Source organism: Harpia harpyja, chromosome Z (assembly GCF_026419915.1).
Source record: "Harpia harpyja isolate bHarHar1 chromosome Z, bHarHar1 primary haplotype, whole genome shotgun sequence".
In the NCBI taxonomy this organism is placed as follows: Eukaryota; Metazoa; Chordata; class Aves; order Accipitriformes; family Accipitridae; genus Harpia; species Harpia harpyja.
In genome coordinates, this window is record NC_068969.1 from 88678085 (window position 1) to 88699326 (window position 21242).

At 42.4% G+C, this 21242-nt stretch overlaps 1 protein-coding gene across 7 annotated transcripts in view; it reads left to right on the forward strand.

Annotated features, from left to right (window-relative positions):
* Window positions 1-20383, forward strand: part of ARHGEF28 (Rho guanine nucleotide exchange factor 28) — a 118996-nt gene extending 98613 nt beyond the window's left edge. For 6 of the 7 annotated variants that reach the window (XM_052777490.1, XM_052777493.1, XM_052777492.1 and 3 more), the window contains 2 exons: window positions 2672-2972; window positions 19299-20383. In XM_052777490.1, coding sequence (XP_052633450.1) covers window positions 2672-2972; window positions 19299-19459 — 462 coding nt within the window. In that variant the 3' untranslated portion in view covers window positions 19460-20383. The remainder of the gene's footprint in view (window positions 1-2671; window positions 2973-19298) is intronic. The other variant, XM_052777496.1, reaches the window with a different exon arrangement.
* Window positions 20384-21242: the final 859 nt, after the last annotated feature.

Here is a 21242-nt window from a genome sequence, read left to right on the forward strand (position 1 = left end):
ACAAAGAAGGCTAATGGTCTCCTGGTCTTCATTAGGCAAAGTGTTGCTAGTAGGTCAAGGGAGGTGATCCTTCCCCTCTACTCTGGCCACACCTGGAGTGCTGTGTCCAGTTCTGGCTCCCCAGTACAAGAGACACATAGAGCTATGGGGTGGGGGGGGTGGAGAGGGTTGAGCGGAGTGAGGCAGAGGTGGGTGTCCAGTGAAGGGCCACAAAAATGTTTGAGGGACTGGGGCATCTATCCTATGAGGAGAGGCTGAGACTGTTCAGCCTGGAGAAGAAAAGGCTCATGGGGGTCTTATTAACGTATGTAAATACCTAAATGGAGGGAGTAAAGAGGATGGAGCCAGGCTCTTTCCAGTGGTGCCCAGTGACAGGCCCAGAGGCAATGGGCACAAACTGAAACACAGGAGGTTCCCTCTGAACATCAGGAAACACTTTTTTCCTGTGAGCGTGACCGAGCAGGAGCAGGTTACCCAGGGAGGTTGTGGAGTGTCTATTGTTGGAGATATTCAAAAGCCATCTGGACATGGTCCTGGGCAACTTGCTGTGGGTGGCCCTGCTTGAGCAGAGGGCTTGGATCAGATGACCTCCAGAGGTCCCTTCTAGTCTCAACCATTCTGTGATTTTAAGCTGGGTGTCCTACAGAAGCCAAACTTAGACGGATGGGTGTTAAATTGAAGAGATGGAAACTGTGAGAATCTGTGTTATATTCTGCTTTGCTGCTGTGTTTGCAAGATACATTGTGTGTCCTGCCTCTTGTAGGAAGGCTAAATTATTGTAATGCTTGACACATACAAAACTTTTAGTGAAGTCTTTGGCTGCTGTCCTTGTTCCTGGACAGCAGCACTGTCTTCAGTGAGGAAAAGTGGCTGCTCTAGGGGTGGGAAGCTCCAGGCTCCTGTGAACCCCACGTGTCAGGCCTTCCCCTGAAAGGAGCAGCTCCTTAGGGGAAGAGGTTGGTGTGTGACTCCATTGCTGACAGTATAATTCCTTGGAGATGGTCATTATTAGGGGATGCAATTTAAAGTAGCTCTGAAGCTGCTTAAGCATTTAATACTAAAAATGATTAAGTTTTTGTTGAGGGTGAAGGATAGAGGCTGACTCTGAACTCAACTGTCTGGTGCTCACCTGCCAGTTGGGACCTGGCTTCTAGTCCCTGCCTCGGTGAGTATGGTCTTGATTTCCATTACTGTTCTCTAAAGCACCTGAAAATCAAAACATTTTGCCTGGCTTTTGCATATATTGAAAGCTCACTGACCCAAACAGCTTTTTTTTCGCTCAGGTTTTCGTTTTCACAAGAAAATCTGTAGAGCCTTTCTTTAGACCGTCACCTCCCTAGTTTTTCAGCTGGCAACTGACCCATAACGGGCAGTGACCATTCGGCATCTAAGCCTGTGCCTGCATGAGGGGGTGAAGGATTGGCCTCTGACCTCCCCCTTTTCATCTGGCTTTTGTGAACACTGTGTGAACATGACTTATCCATATATGCTTGCCCAGCGCAAACAAGGAAGACACTTTTTACTAGTGTAGCTTGCAGTACAATTTTGACTTGTTTAGCAGTGCTTAAGAAGTGGATGGTAAAACCAAAACTGAACTTGCCTGTCAGTTTTAATGGATGGGACTTCTGAAGTCTTTTGAGGAGAGGAAGTTGAAGAATGATAGCCTGATGCAGGGATGGCCGGAATTGCACAGACGGAGAGGCAAAATAATGAAATGCTGAGTGTCAAAGAGTAGTAGTTCTTAATCTAATATTTCATGTGTAAGACTACTTGTATTTTTATTTCAAGTAAACTGCATGGCTTTGGATGCATTCCAGGCCTTGGGATCATCTTTGTCCTGCGTTTTCCACTACCGTACTCCCTGCAGCAGCAGGGCTGGCTGGGTGGTTGCCAGTCAGCCAGTATTCCCAGCCCAGTGTTTTCACCATTACACTGAACCTAGCTTGTTTTGGATGACCAAACATTGCAATAACTCACACTGCTACTGCTGCTTTTTTGTGAGCTCAGCCTTGATAAACACCTGCAGGCAGGTAGTCTTTGCAGGAGTTGCATTTTCAGCCCCTGAGAGCCACGGCCGCTTGCTGAATGCTGTTTGCTATCCCCAATTTGACTGCTGCAGTCCTGTTCTCTATGATTACCTGTTTACGTGAGGTACAGTGTTATTTTTGGATTGCAGTGTACATAGATTTTTATATGTGAAGTGGCACCTCGTTGAGCCATGGGGCAAAATATTAACCCCCTGAAAGGAGTCAGCAATGCTCGGTGTATCCCAGGTAGCAACCCTTTGTTATTTGCTATTTTGCAATTATTAATGAGTTTTCCTGTGTTTTGAGGGGAGCTAAGGCAAAATGTACTAGTTTATAACTGTTTATTCCTGAAAGCACATCCAATTTAACATGTTTTGAGGTTAACTTCTGGGAAATGAGGTGACTGTTTGCTATGAATCCCCATTCTGTCTGGCAGTTAATTTTATGTATCCTGGTATAAGGATTCTTCAGGACGATGCTCGTAGTCATATGGTTTAGCTCTAGGTGGTCCTGTGAGGAGCAGCGAGTTGGACTTCATGATTCTTATGGGTCTCTTTCAACTCGAGATATTCTGTGATTCTATGATTCTGGTGCTGGACAAAAGTGAAAATGCTGTTCTCCGGGTTTTTTTCCCCCTTCTGCAGATAATGGGACATAATCAATTGGACAGCTTACATGGCGAAAATACATTCTACTTAAATGAAGCTGTTGTGTATGTGTCTCTAAGCAGTCTCAACAGATCAGATTCTTCTCTCGTTTATGAGGATGGTGTGTATGGGCTGAACATCTCAAATTCTGATAGAGCAAGGACTAGTGAAAATCAGGTGGACCTCAAAGTGGACACTTCTTGTCAGCCAGCGTTAACCAGTGCACTGTGGAAATCCACTGGTCCTTACCAGCAGATGTCTTTTTCCAGCAAAACCAACAAGGATGCCTTTAATAATGGTAATTAACACTTTATTTAATTAACAAGTAGTATGGGCAGTTTGCCACCTCTCGGAATGAATAGTCCCAGGAATGAAGATGGTGGAAGCAATAGATTTTGCTAAAACAATTGCATGCCACTTTGCAAGCTTGTTGAGGGTAGGTGAGAAAATGAACAGAAATACAGAAAACTTGAAAAAAAGCCAGAAAAACCCTGTTTGTGTTTGTATACCAGTACTCAGAATGTTGTTCCCTCCAAATCCTTTCCCAATGCTTTTTTACTTGGGTTTGGTTTTTTTGCGAGCTGAAGTCACTCTTACTGTTTCGAGTGCATTTTATTGGCTGTTTTAGAACATATGTGCATTACTTGATGATTTCTAGTTAGAATAACTTTTGATTTACCATCTTAAAATGATAATCAGTGGTCAAACACCCTCTTCTTGAAATGAAAGTATCTTGAAAGACTCTGTAGTTTTGGAAAGAAAATTATATCACTTTTAAGGGATAATATAATATTTGACAATAAGTTTCCATGTTAGTAAAAATAGCTCTTACTGCATTACCTTTCTTTATTCTTGTATTTTACCAGAACCCCCAAAGAAAAGTAGATTGCATGGTAGTTACTGATGATGATTACCAAAATGAGTGGAAGAGGCCACCTATTTGAGCACTGCATTGCATTGAAAATTCCCTGAAGAACTTAAAATACACTAATGAGAAACTCTAAACTATCTGGGCTTTATTTCTCATGTTGCACAATCCTGGTTTTGATCTGATTTGGTGTCTGCATTCTTTGATTATTGTGAGAGTTGTAGAGCAGCATGTAAAAACACAGCAGCTAAAAGTCTTAGGGGACAATGGTGTGCTTTTAGTGTAACAGATTAAGTAATCTGGTGGGATTTTCCTGCACAGGTGTGAAATTCAGGTAAGACATGGCAAGTCAACACTGCAGCAGTGCCCAAGCTCCCATTTTTCTGCAGCTGGCAGTGCAGGATGACTTCTGTCCTAACATCAGCTGCATGCAGGTCAGGTCACGGCAAAGACCAGTGAGCAGCAGGATCAGAAGTTGAAAACATACACAGGTACAATGGTTTTTAACTGTCTTAGGTCAAACCTTGAAGTTGTTCAAATAAAAAGTCCTTGATTAAGGAACCTGCTGCTTAGTACTCCTTGTAATGTATTAAGCAGGCATCCACGACAGCCTTACTAGTCCTTGGTACATGGATTGCCAAAATAGCATTTTATAATCAAAGGTAGGGCAGGCTAGCCTCATCACGACAATCAGCAAACCAAGCTGATTAGTAAAAGAGATTAATATTTCTAAAAATGCCTAAACAATTAGCCTGGTGAAACTTGTTCTAGTTTGACTGAAGTTGTCATTTTAGTAATAGGTTAGCTAAGGTGGTGCAAATTTGAAAAGGAACACGTATGCGGGTTTAAACCTCTCAAAAGTGGTTTAGCTTGCACTGGCAAACATTCAGATGCAAGCTAACCAGGATACTTTCTACTGAGCCCACATGAGAGTGTCTGGTTTAATTAAACTGGCTTGTACCAGTTTAATTGCACTGATTCTAAGATAAGGTGGTGGAGCTTTGGTATGTAAAGATGCCCTTCACCTACAATGGGCCAGCTTTGTGTTCAGTGGCTGTCACTGCATCTTGTGTAAACATCCTTATCTTGCCCTGGTAGCAGGGCACCGGTGCAGTCCCAGCAGCTTGGGGACCAGCACTGGCTACAAAGTCTGCCCAAGAGGTAGGGTAAGAGGCTAGTGTGAGTCTCTCTGGCTATGTCATGTCTGTAAAACCTGCAGTTACTGCCTTGATTGAGTCACAAGGTGCCTTTGGCAAAGCAGTGCAGTAAATCCTTGCAGCATCCTGATGGTGCAGATGGTGCTGCGAAGCCCCCTGGTGCGTTGTTGGAGCAGGCAGGGCTGAGAGCCTCCCCCAGAGAGATATGCCATCACATTCCACAGTCACATTTGTGATTTGGAGGGTGACAAGCATTCTATGCTCTGATCATGCAGTGCATGAGCCTGCACAATTCACACTTGCTTCTGTCATGCATCAGGAGCCCACCGTACGGGGAGCAGGTAATGAGAAGAACACTAAACTTCCCCCTGAAAGACAGATGGCATCTGAAGCCCCAGCAAATGGCTCTGCACATGGAAGTTAAATAAATCACTTGTTCCTAAGCAATGTGAATCAAGCTGAGCAGTATGAAAGTTTCATACAAGGAAGCTGACTTCCTTTTTTTGGGGTTGTGGGGGTTTTTTTTTTGGCTATGCTTTTCCCCCAAAGAGTTGAGCAGAGTTTAAGAAGGTCTCTTAACATGAATGTTTCATGAAATTTTACTGCATTTTTCAACCAGCTCTATGTATAAAGTCTCATAACCGTCTTTCAAAAAACATTCCTAAGTAATAAGTCAAAAGAGAACTAAGAAACAAATACTGAGTATGGTTTACTGGAAACAGCCACGTACCAGATACATGGCCAGATCTTGCATATAGTAAGTTTTGTGTGTACACAAAAGGAATTTCTTTGTTTTGATTAATTCTCCTAGAATTATTAGGCAACTTGTAAGAAGTCTGGCCTGTCAAAAAAAACTTAAATTATTTAATGAGAAGCACCACCTGAACATGTTGTCAAGGAGTTAATCATGCTGCATTCTACCGTATGTTAAGTACTATGCAATTTAGCTTCATAAATACACTCAGATAGAAACGGCTACATTCCTCCAGTGCATAATTTTCCATTCATATTTTCTAAGGTAAGACATATGTCTCTTCACATAGCTAGCATCATGAGTATATATCATTGTTTTATGTGTATGGGAGGGAACTTTACTAAAGACCTTGGGGCAAGTTCCCACAAAGCTGAAACTGGCACAAGTACACTCGCTAGAAAAGGTGTGTCAGTCAACAGGAGGAAAATATGATTGAAAGAAAAATGTGTTAATGCTTTACACTAATGGTTATGAAATTATCTGCATGAAAGAAGACAAGTACTTTGGCTAATTAGGAATCGGGAAGTATAGGTTTTGTGTCAGACTAGACTGAGAATTGAATAAATTACTCTTGCATTTAATTGACATGTCAGGTTAACTAGCCGAAGTGATGCCCAAGGATTTACCTACGGATTCACCTCTTTGATTTCAGGAATCAGTGCATTTTTAATTCTTTTAAGCTTTGAAGTGAATAGCATTGTTCACTGGTATTGCCTTTCATTTTTTTTATTCAGATGTTGTAGCTACAGTAATAGAGTTGAAAAGTGATAGATCTGGAAAACTGCACTGAAACTTGATTGTGGGAGATTTTTTTTCCCCAGACATTTGCAGTGTTAGCATGAAAAATCTTTATGCATGATGGAGTGAAGAATATAATTTAAATCTTTATGGGGAACATAGAAAAACCTGTGATCTCCATAAACAGCCAAATGCAAAACAGGAAGCAAAAATGGGGCTCTTTGATTAATGTGATTTTAATCTTTCTTTAAAGGACAGAAATTTGTACATGTATGCATATAAGCAAATGAGATAGCTTGATTTTGGCAAAATAATCTGTTTATAGTGGTTTTCATCAAAGAAAGTGGTTTCCAGAGATGTAAAATATTTAATTTGCAATAGAAAAAGCAAAAACCCCAGAAACAATGAGTAGTATCCTATAACTCCATTTTTTCCCCTTATTCTTTATAAGAAATTCCTTTCCTCTTCCTTAAGGTGGATTGTGCTAATGGTGATTGCGCTGTTGAACCTGTTCTTAAAACTGTAGATCAGATTCATTTGTTTTAGTTTACCATTGGTTATTGAGATGAGGTTTAGAACAACACGTTATTTTTTGGCTACCTTAACATCAGCTGTGGCCTAATGAGATTGTGTAAGAGTACCTGCATATGTTTCCATCAGGGAGGTTGAGGATGGTGCTGTATGGGCCTGGCTCTTTTCTCATATTTGTGTGAGATGAATTTGTTGCAGTCAGAAAAGGTGTACAGTGTAAAGCTGATGCAAGTGTGGTAAAAACAGGTGAAATACGCTTTGCACTACAGTGTTAAAAAGCCATCTGAAGATGTACAAGCTCTTTTCCCCTGGTTCCAAGTCAGCACAGGATTTTGGCAAGGGGTGAAGCTCAGTAACTCAGGGCCTTATTCAAATAAGCATAGCTACTGCTGCCAGCACTGGAGGTGGTTAATGGGATCCCATATTGAGGACTTTGTTGAATAAGATCGCTTTCATCGCTTGGAACCTGTTAAATAATGACTAGCTCCCACAAACAAAGTCTTCACAGTTCTGCATATGTGACTGTTGTGAGTTAATTCCTCTACTATTGCTGCTGTATGAACTCCTTCTGAGTATATCTGACCTGTTCGTCTTCTGAGCTGGAACGTAATTGTGCCCCATAGAGCACACACTTTACATGTCTCCTGTTTAAACAGCATCCTTCATAGCCGACAGCAGGCCAACCTCTTACCATCTGCGGAGTGGCATGTGAAGATGCTTTTCTGCCTATTTTGAGTTTTTCTGGTGTGTTTCACAATATTTTTAATAGTGCCGTTTTTTTACTGTTTGCCCTGCACAGTGAGTGAATTCTTTCTGTTGCTCTTTCACTTGAGAAGAGGGAAGGAGGGAAATCTTTTAAAAGTAAGGGATGACATGACTGTGGAGCTGCCGGTTCGTCAGAGAGCCTCCTGAGCAGATGTGATATTTTGAGCTACTTTAAACTTTATGTCTTTTTTAATTGAGTAGATGCCAAATTGAGAACATGCAATTAATTCCAAATTGCCCTTTATGCGTTCAACATATTCCTTCTACTCTTAGCATGGATGGCTGCATGGATGTGCACAGAGCCCATTCAGTGCTCAACATAAGTTATAATGAGAATAAAACGAAATGGAGATGGAAGAATATGAAGTTGAGTAACATCAGCACCTGCATCTCCCAAGTTCAAAATCACATTGATTTATTAGAACAAGTAAGATCTTACTTTTAACTGCAACAGATAACAGCAAATTTGCTTCCTCTTGGTACCACAGAACACTGAGGTTTGTGCTCTGCCATAAGACATCAGTGTCTGTGGGATACTTGGTAGAAGTGAATCACAGGGGAAGTACTTTTTTCCTCTTGGGAATAACACTGCCATTTGTTTAAAGCAGATGGCAAAAGGGATTAAATCACATGGCAGAGTGATACTAAAGTGAAAAATATGTCATTATATGTTATCTGCAATTAGTATATTTCAAGTAACGCTTTTCAGCTTTGCAACGCTAGGGTTTGTATTTCTGTTACTAATTTTCTCATCTCAAAACACTTTTTCTCATTTCTGAACATAACCACAGTAGATGCAGCAGTATTACATAACCTTTTAATTAAGGCAGTTAATGATGTGCTGGTTTTATTTTGTATGCTTAATGTAAGTACTGAATTTCCTGTGTAATGCCTGTCTGGTTTTATTCTTTCTAATATCTTCTCATTTAGAGCTCATTCATTAGGAGATAAGTTTAAAATAGTGCACATCTTTAAGGTGATGAATGGAGGGAAGAGATTGTCCATCCCTGTCTTTTGATGTACCACTGGTGTTGGTGTAAATCTGCACACCATACTCAGGGTTTCATTGCCTGCAGACTTCTTAAATGACAACAGGACGATGGCCAAATCTTTCTCATTTTCCTCATATTTACAGTTCCTGCAACTTCAGTGCAGTGGTTTTTGAAGTCAGTGGAATTACTGGCACCAATGAAACTGGAATGGTTTGGCCCATATCTCCTACACGCAGATCTATTCTTTACTTAGGTGAGGTTGTTCCAATAGATACAGGTTTTAGGGAAGTGGAAGGAGAGAAGGGATCATGATTCGAAGCAGAAGACCCTGGGCAGGGGGTCTTTTGCCAGGCAACTGGTTTGTAGTGAAGCAGCTCCAGCTCAGGGTTGTGCAGAGCTGTGACTTTGGCAGCAAGTCCGCAGGGAAAGAGGTGATCTCTCAGGAAAAGCAGTCACAAAACAAGAGTCTTGCTAATTGTTGTTTGATGTCAGGAAGATTCCTTGGGAGGTCCATGCTTTCCTCAGGTAATGTGATCTGTGGGTGGAGACCTGGTTGCGTGCCCTGCTTTAGTACATTAAAATTGTTTTGTATACGTTTTATAATGGAGTTAGAGCCTGAAATAGATGCACAAGTATGAATAAATAATGCATCCTAATGGCTGGGAGAAGCTGTTTATGGATGATCACATTTTGCAAGATACTGAGTATGCAAACACACCCTGTAAAATCATGTAGCTGAATCACCAAGTGTATCTGGCTTATTTTGAAAAGTACAATCTCATTTTAATTATTTAGTATAATACTTTACATATTCCAGGAAATGGCCTGTAGCATGTTTTGTAAAAGTAATGAAGTCTTAGTAATATGAAACCTCCTCAGCAGCATCTGCTGTTAAATATTTATTGAGAAACTGGGGAGGATTGTCTGTCTTTTACTGGCATTCATCACAGGAGCACCCAATTGCCTTCCACATAAATTATATTGGCCATAGCCAAACTACTAGAGGAGATTTTGTGAAGTATCTTGTTCTGCCTCCCCAGATGCTGTAGAAAACTTTCCTTTGGGTGTAAATTTTTGGTGGGGCAGTAGAGGGGAGGAGTGTTGGTGCTGGTTTGGAAGTTGGTTTTAGTTTAATCGAATAGCAAGACTTCCAACAGTCACCTGCCAAGATTCCTTAAGCGTCCCTTGGAAGTTTGATCTAGAGCTGGAATGTAAATGATATAAAAGTAAATGCAATTTGGCTGTATTCGTTTAGGGTCTGCCATAGAAAAATAAAAGAAATCCATGTGCCTTTAAAAGTAATTGAATATATTCCATGTTAAAGAATACATGACAGACAGGGAAAGTATATATTTGGCAAGGATGAAAAGAGATATTTTTTTTTCTTCTTTTAATTGAGATTGAGAATTGCATGATAGTTGTTGCTGACAGCAGGAACTGCAGAGAAGCTGTCTCCTGTACAGAAGAACTTGCCATTACAGCACAGCGGCAATAGGAAGGGGATGATGGTCTAAGAAAGGCTTCTGCGTTAAACACAGACAGTTTTGAACTGAAGGTGAAAATGAATGCAGGAGGGTGTTTTAAAACATAGCATCACTTTTTTTCTGCTTTTGGGAAGCAGCCCACTCTGTGGAGTGGTGGGATGGGACTGGTGCAGAGTTGGAGTGCATGAAGCAAGGGAGTGGGAAGGCAGCGGAGGGAGTCAGACCAAAGCAGAGCCACAGTTTACAGAGGCGCAGGTGCGGGACTAGAGATGAAGACAACTTGTAGTAAAGGCAAGGTAGAAGGAGGTGGTGATGAATTTGGGCTTAAGGGTAAGGTCAGCGTTGCCCATAGTGGAGAGAAGTGGGAGCAGAAGCAAGGAAAGTGGATCCAAGTACGTTCTGTGCACTCAAGGAAAGCACTTGGCTGAAGGGATGGAGGCACATGCTTATTTGATAATTGTGCTTTTTTCTGGCTTTCATGTACAGTTTTCCCCTTAGCTTTTATGCATACTGTTTTCACAGCAGTATATATTCACAGAGCATTTAGCAAACAATTAAAAAGGGCACCCATTTCAAAATATTCAGTCACACCCTGAAATTTCTTATGGTTACAATACAAAACTTGGGGAATGTGCAACTTTTCAGTTTTTGCTGGTTTTTTCAATGACTGCAAGAAGAAAACATCAGTGCACATGCTTTGTGCCAACCTGAATAAAAATGGATAAAAATGGCTGTGCTAATACTCAAACTGCAGTCAAAATTTAGCAACTATTTCCCTGTGTTTTGAGCTCAGGGGAGAACAAGTATCTCTGTGACTATCAGATAAGAATCTTTTCTCAGATGCTCACTTTTATAGTACTGCCCATATTTTTTCCTGCATTAATCAACAAGCAGCAGCTTCTATTAAAGGGTAAGATTAGCATGTAATTGATTTGAAACAGGTCCTTTGCCTTATTTTTTGCTTCTGCAGCAGTTCTATATATTGGCTTAGTATTCCTCTGCCACTTACTTTGAGTTTTGATCTCATCAGCTTTTATGAGTAAGAAGTGATGGATCTGGCCTGGTTTTAGGAAACTACCATACAAACCCAAGGCACTTAGGAGGACACTTGAGAGTGTTTTATAAATGATCTCCCCTTTTTGGCTTTTGTTACAGAGTTGTGCCCTTCTGCTACTCAAGAAAATGTTTGCCAAGGTCTTTGATTTAATGTTTATTTCAAAGCAAAATTGTAGTTAAAAAAAGCCAAACAACCAAAACCATCCCTAAAATATGAAGCAAAGTTAATCAGCACAATAATGTCTGTCTGTGGTAACAGAGAGCTCAAAAGAATAGTTTTGATGTGTAAATGTCCCCTTTTGTTTCAAAGGAAGTGAGTTCATGTGCCAGAGACATTGTTTTTTTAGGGTTAACGCTAACTGTTTCTTCAGGAGGGAAGGAGAGGAAGCTTCACTGCAGTGTTTTAGGTGTGGGGTGCAAATTGGGATGGTGGGCAAGGGAGGTGTGGGGATGTACTGGCTGGCGGCAGAAAGAGGGGCTGGTTTCATTGTCTGCCGAGTCTTTGGAAATGCTGCTTGGGTCTGTAACTTTATGGGATTTCTGTTTCTCCAGCAAGCGTTCAAGCAGGAGCGTTGCCCACTGACCGCAGTTTGTTTTGACTTCAGCCCGCTGGCCAAATGCCTTCTGCAGATTATGGTCCGGGGGGAGACAGTTGCAGCCCGCTTCAGATAGACCCATATTAGACACCTGAACGAAGAGGCTGCAGCATTTTCCCCGAGCTTTCCCGCTGTGATGGTCAGCGGACAGGCGAGTCACCCCTGGCCCTGGAGAGGTGCCCTGCATGGCACAGCAGGCACGCTGCTGCGTGCTGGGTGGAGCAGCAGCCCGACGCCGGCAGCTGGTCACGTTCCTTGTGATCCTTTGTAGGAAGGGTGTTCCTGGGGTTTTATGGTTATTTTCTCTTGATCATTTGAGTGCAGCTGTGTTTAATGAGCTGGAAAAGAAGTAGGTCAATAAAACATGTGTTCGTTGTTAGCAGAATACCTGTTGGACCATGTGTGTGTCTGTAATTGACCATCTAAAGCTTCAAAGCTTAGCACAAAGACAATTTAATAGGGAATTCATACCTAAATAAATTAATATTAAGCAGAAGCAGGCAGCTGGCAGGCAGTATGCCCTGCCAAGGTGAGACTGTGGGTATTTAATGCACAGACAAGTTATGATTTCAAGTCAGACCTATTTTTAAGTCTCTCTTATTGATAAGTATTAAAAACCAGCATGCCAAAAATAGTTTAAAATCCATGTGCTTTAAAGCCAACACAACTGATAACATAGCCGTGTAAGTAGGTTAAAATTTTAAGTTATTTCAACCTAGAGGCATGCTATGAACTTGATATTAAAGTGGTATCACTGGCAATGTCTGAGCTTGAGATATTTTAAAAATCTTTCCTTTGATAACACCAGTGTTAGAAATAGTGTGATTACTGGGCTTTAATAAAAGAAGAGATGGCTGCATCATCACATGACTCCAAAACCTGGAGCTTTAAGACGGGTATCAGATAAATTAGTTGGAACCATTATGGAGCTTTGTGATAAAGCAGTTCTAGTGGAATAAACGTAAATTTTGTCTTAGCCAAGAATTTGGTCCAAATTCTCTAGACCAAACTTCTCTAAAAAATTATGAGGCAAAACCTGAAAACTGAATTGCATTGTTTTACCTAAGCCAACAACCAAACAAAGAACAGAGACATGCAGATTAATGACATTTCCAGTAATTTTACCATGATCAAAAAATCCAAAGTACAGATGTGAAGAAGAGTTATGTTTCAGACCTTATTCATCATAGACTTTGAATTATTTCTGTCCTCTGTCTTGTAACAGAAAAAGCACCAAAACCTGATGAGACTAATTAACATAGGATCTGTTACGATCTAATTGTTCATCTGCTTTCTGTGAAAAGACTTCTTATTCATGAAGGTGCTTGTTTGCCTAAGAAATGCAGCTGCTGCTTTTTCACGGGGTTGGGCTGGTTAAAAGTAAATGGCAGCATTAAAATTCTCAGATTGATTTCCTGCCTTATTCAGTCAGCTGGGAAATGGATTAGGCTATTTCCTTGGTAGCTTCAGGGTCAAAATATTTTTCCCAGTGTTTTGAGACCTGGTACCACATTCAGTTCCTGCTGTGAAATCAGATTTACTGAGGTGCGAAGGCCTGGTTTTTCCATGGTATTTGGGACCTCAGCTCCCAGTCAAACTGCTCAGAATTGTCCTCAGATCCTCAAAGCTTATAGATGCCTTTTCTGTACAAAGTGGTCTGAACCTGCGTGGCAGCAGCAGTATTCTGGCTGTTCCAGGGCCCCGGTGGGTCCGGTGCTGCTGTGTGGCGTTCCCTTTCTCCCACCAACCACCAGCTCCATAAACAACTGAACCACTGGTATGGAAAAATCCATCTCAAATTGGGTAAGTCTTAGTAGGCACTAAAAAAATTAATCATCACCAGGAGGAAAGGGAGAGGGGCCTGGAGTTCCCTGGGGAATTGTCCGTCCGTAATGAATCTGCATGGAAACCACTGGGAGCATCATTAGAGACAAAGAGGTGCTGTGGAATTTGCTGGTGGGGCCTTTCTGTGGAGCTCATGGGAGTTAGGCTGCCGTTTACTGTTGAACTGTAATGGCAAATGAGAGCCTGTTGCCCTTGAATTCCTTTGAATATCCCAGACCCAGTAGACTTAGCACTGTTTTTTAGGTGTCTGCTTGTGCTTTGTATTATGCATGAGTGCCAGCGGGGGGATTAAATGCAGCAGCTCTGCCATTTCAAATAGCTTTGGCCTGAAGTTGATGTGTTGGCTGTCAGTCCAGATGAACTTGGTATAAAAACTGGTACCAGTTATTATAAATAAATGGTAAAACCAAAACCTAACTGTGCATGTTATTTTCAGAGGAGTAATTGTTTTGAGAATCTTTAACATATCTGTTGCTAAAAGTGGCATAAATTTCTCTTCATTTAATGAAATTTCATTTTGTAAAGAGGGCCAACATGTGACACAGATCTCTGAAAGTCACAGCAAATTAATTCAGTGTATACATGCAGTTTCTACAAAATCCATGTGGTGAGTTCAGCCAAACTTCCCCCCCCCCCCTTTTTTCGAGGGGGAACAGCTGGGAAGGAAAACACCCCAAGTATCTAACCCAGCCTGATGTCAGAGCTGACCCAGCTTTAAGGAGGAGGTTGAATCAGAGGCCTCCTAAGATCCCTTCCAATTTGAATTATCCTGTGATGCTGTGAAATTAGGGTTAGAGCTGAAGGAGGAAAACTAAGGACTTTCTATTAAGACCACAGGGACTTCCGAGGGCTTTTTTGCCTGGAGTGTTTCCTAGTGCCTTGATAATGTCTTCCTATCCTTCCCGTAATCATCACCATGGGCACTCCAGGCTTACCTGAAGAGCTCTGATCCTCCGGGGAGAGAGGAGGGGTGAAGGAGAAAATCTGTGGCATTTATTTGATGTGGAAGTGCTTACATCCTATGACAACAGATGGAAGGTGAGAATCAGTGTGACTAATGAGTTGTTTACTTGGCTGTTGTATCCCACCCCCCACCCTCCCCCCAGGAGCATGGGCTGTGTGTGTTTTGGTATGTATTGATCTCAGATTCCTGCAAATGCCATTGCTTTGTGCTTCACCTTCCGAGCAGTTTATGCAATGCCACTAATCCTGTCTCTTAGTGCTACAGGAAGGGTAGGGTATGGTAGTTAGGATGCGGAATGCCACTATTTTCATTTCCTGTACAACATTAGCGTGTTTTTAGCCAGGAGCTGTCATTTCTCCTAGTTTGGACCCAGAGCCCACTTGGAGAACTGAGGTGTCCTTAAAAACTCCTGTGAAAGCTGGCCCCACGCACTGCAGGCCTGCAGTCTGCTGTTATTGTTGTATATAGGTTGCCTAGAAAAGTATTTTTATTTTGGGGGAGTGTCTCTCTGGAGTTTCCTGATACCTATCCTCATAGTACCAGAGCTAAACTCATAGAGAACGGGGGAAAAATTGGATTTGTTTTTAATGTGGGATTTGGCAGTATGGGTCTGTGTGCATGAGACAATTTGTGATTTTTTCCAGAATTTGTTAGAAACAGCCTCTAACCCCTTTTGAGAAAATTGGTGGGGGAGACAACAGTGATTGCCTGGGTTTTCTTTATTTAATGAAATGGTCTCAGCTTAGATAAAAAGGAGAAGGGGCTGGGCTTAAGTGGTATTTTGTGCTGTGGTGTGGCACTGCTGGGCTGAACAGGCTACACGGCCCCAAAACGTTGAAGTGCTGTCACAGATCACCAAATACTTGGTCTCCAGCCTCAAGCCAATCCCTCTTTGCTGGGGAGTTTGACCAGTCTAACATTGAAAAAGTGGATTTTTCTGGTCAGCTGTGCAGTTCTTATCTAGGGTATACATGGTGCAGCTGCGGATCTGGCTCTTTAGAAGCGAGTTACCTGGAGTGTTGTAGGAGAAATAAATTTTGCATAACTGAGAAGCAGGTAAAGGGTGTTTCGGTTTGCACATAAACTCCAGGGGCCAGGGTGCGATGAGATGCCAACAGCCCTTGGCCGCTGCAGAAGTTAGAGGGAGTGGGGAGCTGGGAGTCTCACAGAAGACCTCATAGACAGCTCAGACTTGTTAAAGCTTTGGAAATATGGGCATATTTTCTGCACTTACATAAATATGAAGGAAAAATTGTGTTCCTTAGGTGTAAATGAGCAAGAGGAAGGCTGTGGCCAGGTACAGTCAACTTCCTTTCTGTGCAAGGGGTGCAGGAACAAGACAACGGGCAGAACCCAGCCCAGGCAGGAGGGGTGCAGGCAGAAGCAGTGGGAGCAGTTTTGCTGGGTACTAGTCTGGTGGGTGCGCTGTTGAGCTGAACACAGCCTGCCCGAGCATCACTCGACAGGTTGGAAGGGAGCAGAGGAAAGGGTAAGTAAATGCTGAATTTAAAGAAAGGGAATAATACAAAACTCATTTTGTGGCTGATGTTGGCAGGTGAGTTCCAATCACAACGAAGGAGGCTCATAAAAGGCCGATGGTCCTTATTTACCTGGCTCCTGGTCCATACTGAGTTCTGACTGTCAGTCATAGCGCAGCAGACAACAGGGCTGGGGAGGTTCCCATGGGTGCCCTACCTGCCTGGGGAGCATGGGAGAACTTCCCAGCCATCGCTTTCTGGTAGCAGCCCCCTTCGCCAGCCTTCCTCTGCCTTGCTGTCTGCATGGATAATTCTTTTTTTTTTTTTTTTTTGAGCATCCTCAGCTCTCAGAGTTCTTTAGTAGGCTGCAGCTGATGCTTTCAAGGCTTGTTGTGGAGGTTTCTTCCCTGTTCTGGGAGAGCATTTAAAGAGGGGGATTTCTCCCACCATTCTCCCACGTGGGGCCAAGGGCAGCCGGTTTCCCCTTTCCCCGTGCTGCACAGGGAGCTCAGGAGAGGCTTCTTGGTAGCTATCAGTGCTCTGCATAACAAGAATTGGTACTGGCTGGTGGATTGGTCCCCTTTCCCCACTTTCCCTTCACCTGAGGCTGTTATTACCAATTCTGGCAGTTCTTCCACCCTCCCCAAGCAGCTGCTCTTGGGATGCATCATGCTGCTGCCTGCAATACCAGCTGGTCTCCTGGCTCGGCTGCTTCCAGCATGGCACCTGGTAGGGAGTGATCAGGCACCCTCCCCACCAGCAGGCTTTGTCAGCCCAGGGACACATTCTGCTTTTATTTGGCAGAGCCTGTGTTGAGTGCCACGTGATGCACAGCCAAAACCAGCCGCTTCCCTCCTCAGTTGGATTAAGCACAAACTTTCCAGCCTGAGAAGCCACTCATCACCCCAGCAGCAGCTGGGCTCCCACCTCCTGGGTGCTCTTCTGCTGTTCAGGTTCTCTGGATGCAACAGAATTTGGGGGGAAAAAAGAAAAAAAAAGAATAAAAAAGCAGCTAAACTAGTGGTAAATAATTTGTTTAGATAGTGACAGAATCTGATTTGTTTTTCCAGAATGCTGACAGTTTCCACTGCTCAGCTCTGCTGCTTAGAGTTGTAACAGTTAATGAGAAATGGTTTGGAAACAGCTACTGTTTTAATTGGTGAAGCAATTACTGTTTAGTTTTGATGGTGGCAAATAACTGCATGTAAGGTGTTTCTTTTCTGGCTTTTTTCAAATTTGTAATTAGGCTTCTCCAATTATGTACTTCATAAACTTTGGAAACAGATCTTTCAAATAAGTGCTTACTGCCTGATATTCTTATGCACATAACTTTGTTAAGGTGAATAGACTCACAGGACTTAAAAGGAATATTAATGTGGGTAGAATTACCCCAAAATATAAGTGTTTAGAGGTTGAGGACCTTTCACTGGTAGGGCTCTTTTATTAAATAAATAAAACTGAAGTATCCAATTTATATAAAGAAAAGCAGACGTAGGATATTTCTGGTTTCTTCTGTTGCTGCAAATTGTAATCTTTTTCTAATATGGGTATCAAAAAGAAGTAAATGCAAAAGTGATCTTTAATGAAGCAGGGCTGTTTGAGTAAGTTAGGAAGTCAAATCCTGCTGTGTTACGTATTGCAAAGAACTTGCTGCAATCAAGACTTACTGCGGATTTTCACCAAGACCAAAACTTGATGCTTTAAATCCAGTGTAAAACAGTAAAAGGAAGGGAATGTGGGATTAATTTTCTTAACATCCTGTGTCATCCCACTATGACCAAGCACCACTTGTATATACATACCTTGCCCCTGCCACTGACCCTGCGGTCTCAGCAGCAGGTATAACATGTATGTGGGTTATGCTGGGAGCCAAAGCCCCAAAGCCTGTTTGCTCCCCTGAGCTGTATGAATATCAAAGAGGAGAAGATGCTGAAGGCAGAGGCAGCGATATGGTGTGTTCCCACGTGCCCATCGCATAATCATCTACCAGCGCTCCACACACCCCATGGCGGGGAGCAGCCGGGGAGCCTAGGCTTTGCAGGGTGCCAGCAAGCTTGGTTTGCCTTAAACCCTTGCCCCAGTGAACAAGACTGGCAAAAGCCACATGTGCCAGGGGAATGGCAAATGTGGGCAGGTGTCATTTTAAATTGCCGCCAGTTAGAGCAACATGGTGTGTAAAAAACCAAATATCTCCTTTATAATAGATTTTCATTGCACATATGTGTGAGAAGGGGTAGGGACCAGAGCAGGCATGAAATGTCTTTTTAGCTCTCTGTATGAATGACCAAGGCTCAAAGGACCCCAGTGCTTGGTTTGCTTACTTCTGGGGCTACCCATGCTGTGGGAGGGGTGCCAAGCTCCCCTTCTTCCTGCAGAGTCCTTTTTGCAGAGGGTAATCCTCCTGATTTAAGAGCAGAGATCGTTCTGGGCAAGATTACAGTGAGAAGTATTGCAGCTTGTCCATTGCAGACTTTTCTCTTCCCTAGGTACAAGGATACACGCTCCCTTGTTACGCGGTTTGTTTTTATGGTAAAAAGTGCTTTGCAGAAATACAGATGTAGAAAAGCCAACTACTAAGGTGTAGTTCCTGAGGGCCTGAAGTGGTACAGAAAGCTGACGAGGGAGAAGACCCAACCAAGGTTACTTTTAAGTAGTGCACAGGTCATCCCAAAAGCCTTCAGAGCTCAATACTAGAAAACAAGTACCTGATTCTCTGCATTTGCAGGAGAAAACTGGAAAGATAACAAATGAAGATCCTTAATAATTTCTTAGTGTTTGGGTGCAAGTATTATCTCCACGTCACACCTAAAGGATTGAGACAAGAATAGAGTAGGTAGTTTGTGCAAATAAACACAGATGAACTTGGCAGAAAAAGCTGAATGGTTATGTATCTGTTACAGACTGCAAGTGCCAGTCAATTAGACTTCTGACTGGGTTTACTCAGTTGATTCTTTTTTCATCCATAAAAGGAAGGTTTGCAAATAAAATTCTGTGTAATGATGGAAACTGTATTAATTTTACAATTGTATTATTACTAATAAAGGTACTAATTATGTGCTGTATGTTTCTCTCCAGCCCAACTGACAGCATTTATGCCTTTCCATTATTGTATGTCTGGTTAGTGAAGTATGGGTATAAATTTCTTTTATTGTTAAAATAGTGACAGTGATCATCCCTTGGATGATAGTGGACAGACTTGAACAGATTTCAGTAAACTTGGGTAAGGTATCTCTCACCAGGCTGTAGTATCATTTGTAATACAGCAGTGTGTTCCTTTCTAGACAGATGCAGCAAACTAGAAAATGGTGCTAATGAAAAAGCCAGAATTTGCTCTTTACGATGGCACGGGCATAGCAGAAGATGCATTGTCACATGCACTTCTCTTGTGCATTACAGATCTGAATGCATCGCAGACCCAGGGTCCCCAAACAAGCATTCCGAACGAGGGATCCATCCAGCCACCACGGGTAGATGCACTGCTGCTGAACCACCAGCCTGAGAGCCTCCAAGATGCGGGAAGTGGAGGCAGAGTAGAAGAGAAGATTGTTTACCTCTGATGGCTCATTTTCTAATCTCAGCAGCACTTTGGAAATACAATTGTGTTTGCTTTTCTAAATGCCCATAGTTGCTCTCTGTATGACCAAATGGCTTTAAGGATAGTATTTAATATTCAATGCAAGATTTTCCCCATGATAAATATAACAATTAAGTTATTTTGAAGCCTTTGTTTTATAATCTTTAATTTATGACATGATTTCAAATGCTTTGCAAGAATCAATGGGTAGCAGGGGAGGCGTAGCATTTTGGAATTGTAAATATGCCACCAAGAGCTGTGAAAGCTAGTGTTGATTTTCTCTTGAGTCGTCTTTCTAAAAGGGCAAGCTAAGAGAGATGCACCTGCTATTTAAGATTTGAGAGTATGGATCAGTAATCTTCTAACAGTTGTGAGAAAAGAGCAATGTGAGAATGATGGCTATAGTCTTCACTGAAATGTGCTATGTAACCTTAGCTGTTGGGTCGTTTTCCTTATCCCCTGGCTCAGGAACTGCTCAGAAGAGGATGTTTTTTATGGTCTCAACAAAATTGCATAATTGTAAGTGTTTGTTCATGTCCCAAAGCTTATCATAATTTTGGTACTACTGCCAGTTTCAGTGCAGAGGTGCTGTAAATCAGTTTGTTACTGTATTATAAATGTACCTCATTTCAGTACGTGCCCTTACACATTAAAATTTACCAGATGAAACCACCTCACTGGTCAAAAGAAAAGGAAGGGGAAAAATAGTAGGCTTTAAGTTAATTGAACCCTTCCGAAACTTTGCTGCTTTCCCATGTAGGAGCCAGCTAGCTTCCTGCTTTCAGGTTCACGGCATCATCTGTGCATTAGGTAGTAAGAAACCAGGACCTGTTTCATGCCTTTTTGTCTTTCAGAAATATTTGTACACTTCTGTCAAATTGAATAAACGTTCTGTGCATTTCTGCAAGACTGTAACTTTGATTCATTGTCAGGTCCTCCAAAGAAGTTTGAAAACAGGAGGAAAAAAAAAAATCTCCTTTCCTTGTTTGCATTGTGCCCTGCTGTGGATGTTCCTGCCTTGGTCCAGCGCAGCCAAAGCTGTGCTCCAGGCACCTGAGCTGGCAAAACCAAGGATGTGCCTATTCGAGCAGGCACGGGCAGCCCTCTGGACTGGCCAGATGCTGCTTAGCATGGCCAACAGGATCAGCAGTGGCGCAGCAGGGATGCAGCTGTACAACTCCTGGATTGGAGCTGCCTCACATCTGCCCAGCTCATGGGGCAGAGAAGCGCAGGATTGCCCGTGCCTGTTTGCCTGTGTACACCCCAAGCATCATGTGGTTTCCGTTTTACCCTAAGCTTGCATTGTGCAAAATCTCTTGCAGGGGGTGGAGTTTTAGATAGTAGATGTTTGTCAGCAAGGGTTTCCTGATGTGGAGGATTCTCTTCCAGGGACTGGTGTGCTAATGGGAATATTCAAAAGCAGAGCTTTCTGAGTTGCATCTTACTGGGCTACCAGACTAGATGTTCAGTTGGTATCTTGGGCTAACAACTGAGCAACTGACCTTCTCGATGAGCAGGACCTGATTCCCATCTGGTATTAACTGGTGTGCCAATATTATCAGGGAAAGATTGGGCCTGCAGATATATTTTCCAGTTTCTATTTCCAGTCTTCAAGACTCCTGCTCACCTGACACCACCTTAATATGTCTCATTATAAGAGAGAAAACGTTTTTAGAATTTCTGGAAATGTTTTACGTTCTTTATTTTTCACAGTTAGACTAAAATTAAAATGGAAATCCAACGTCTCTTAAGGGTCCTACAGTAAG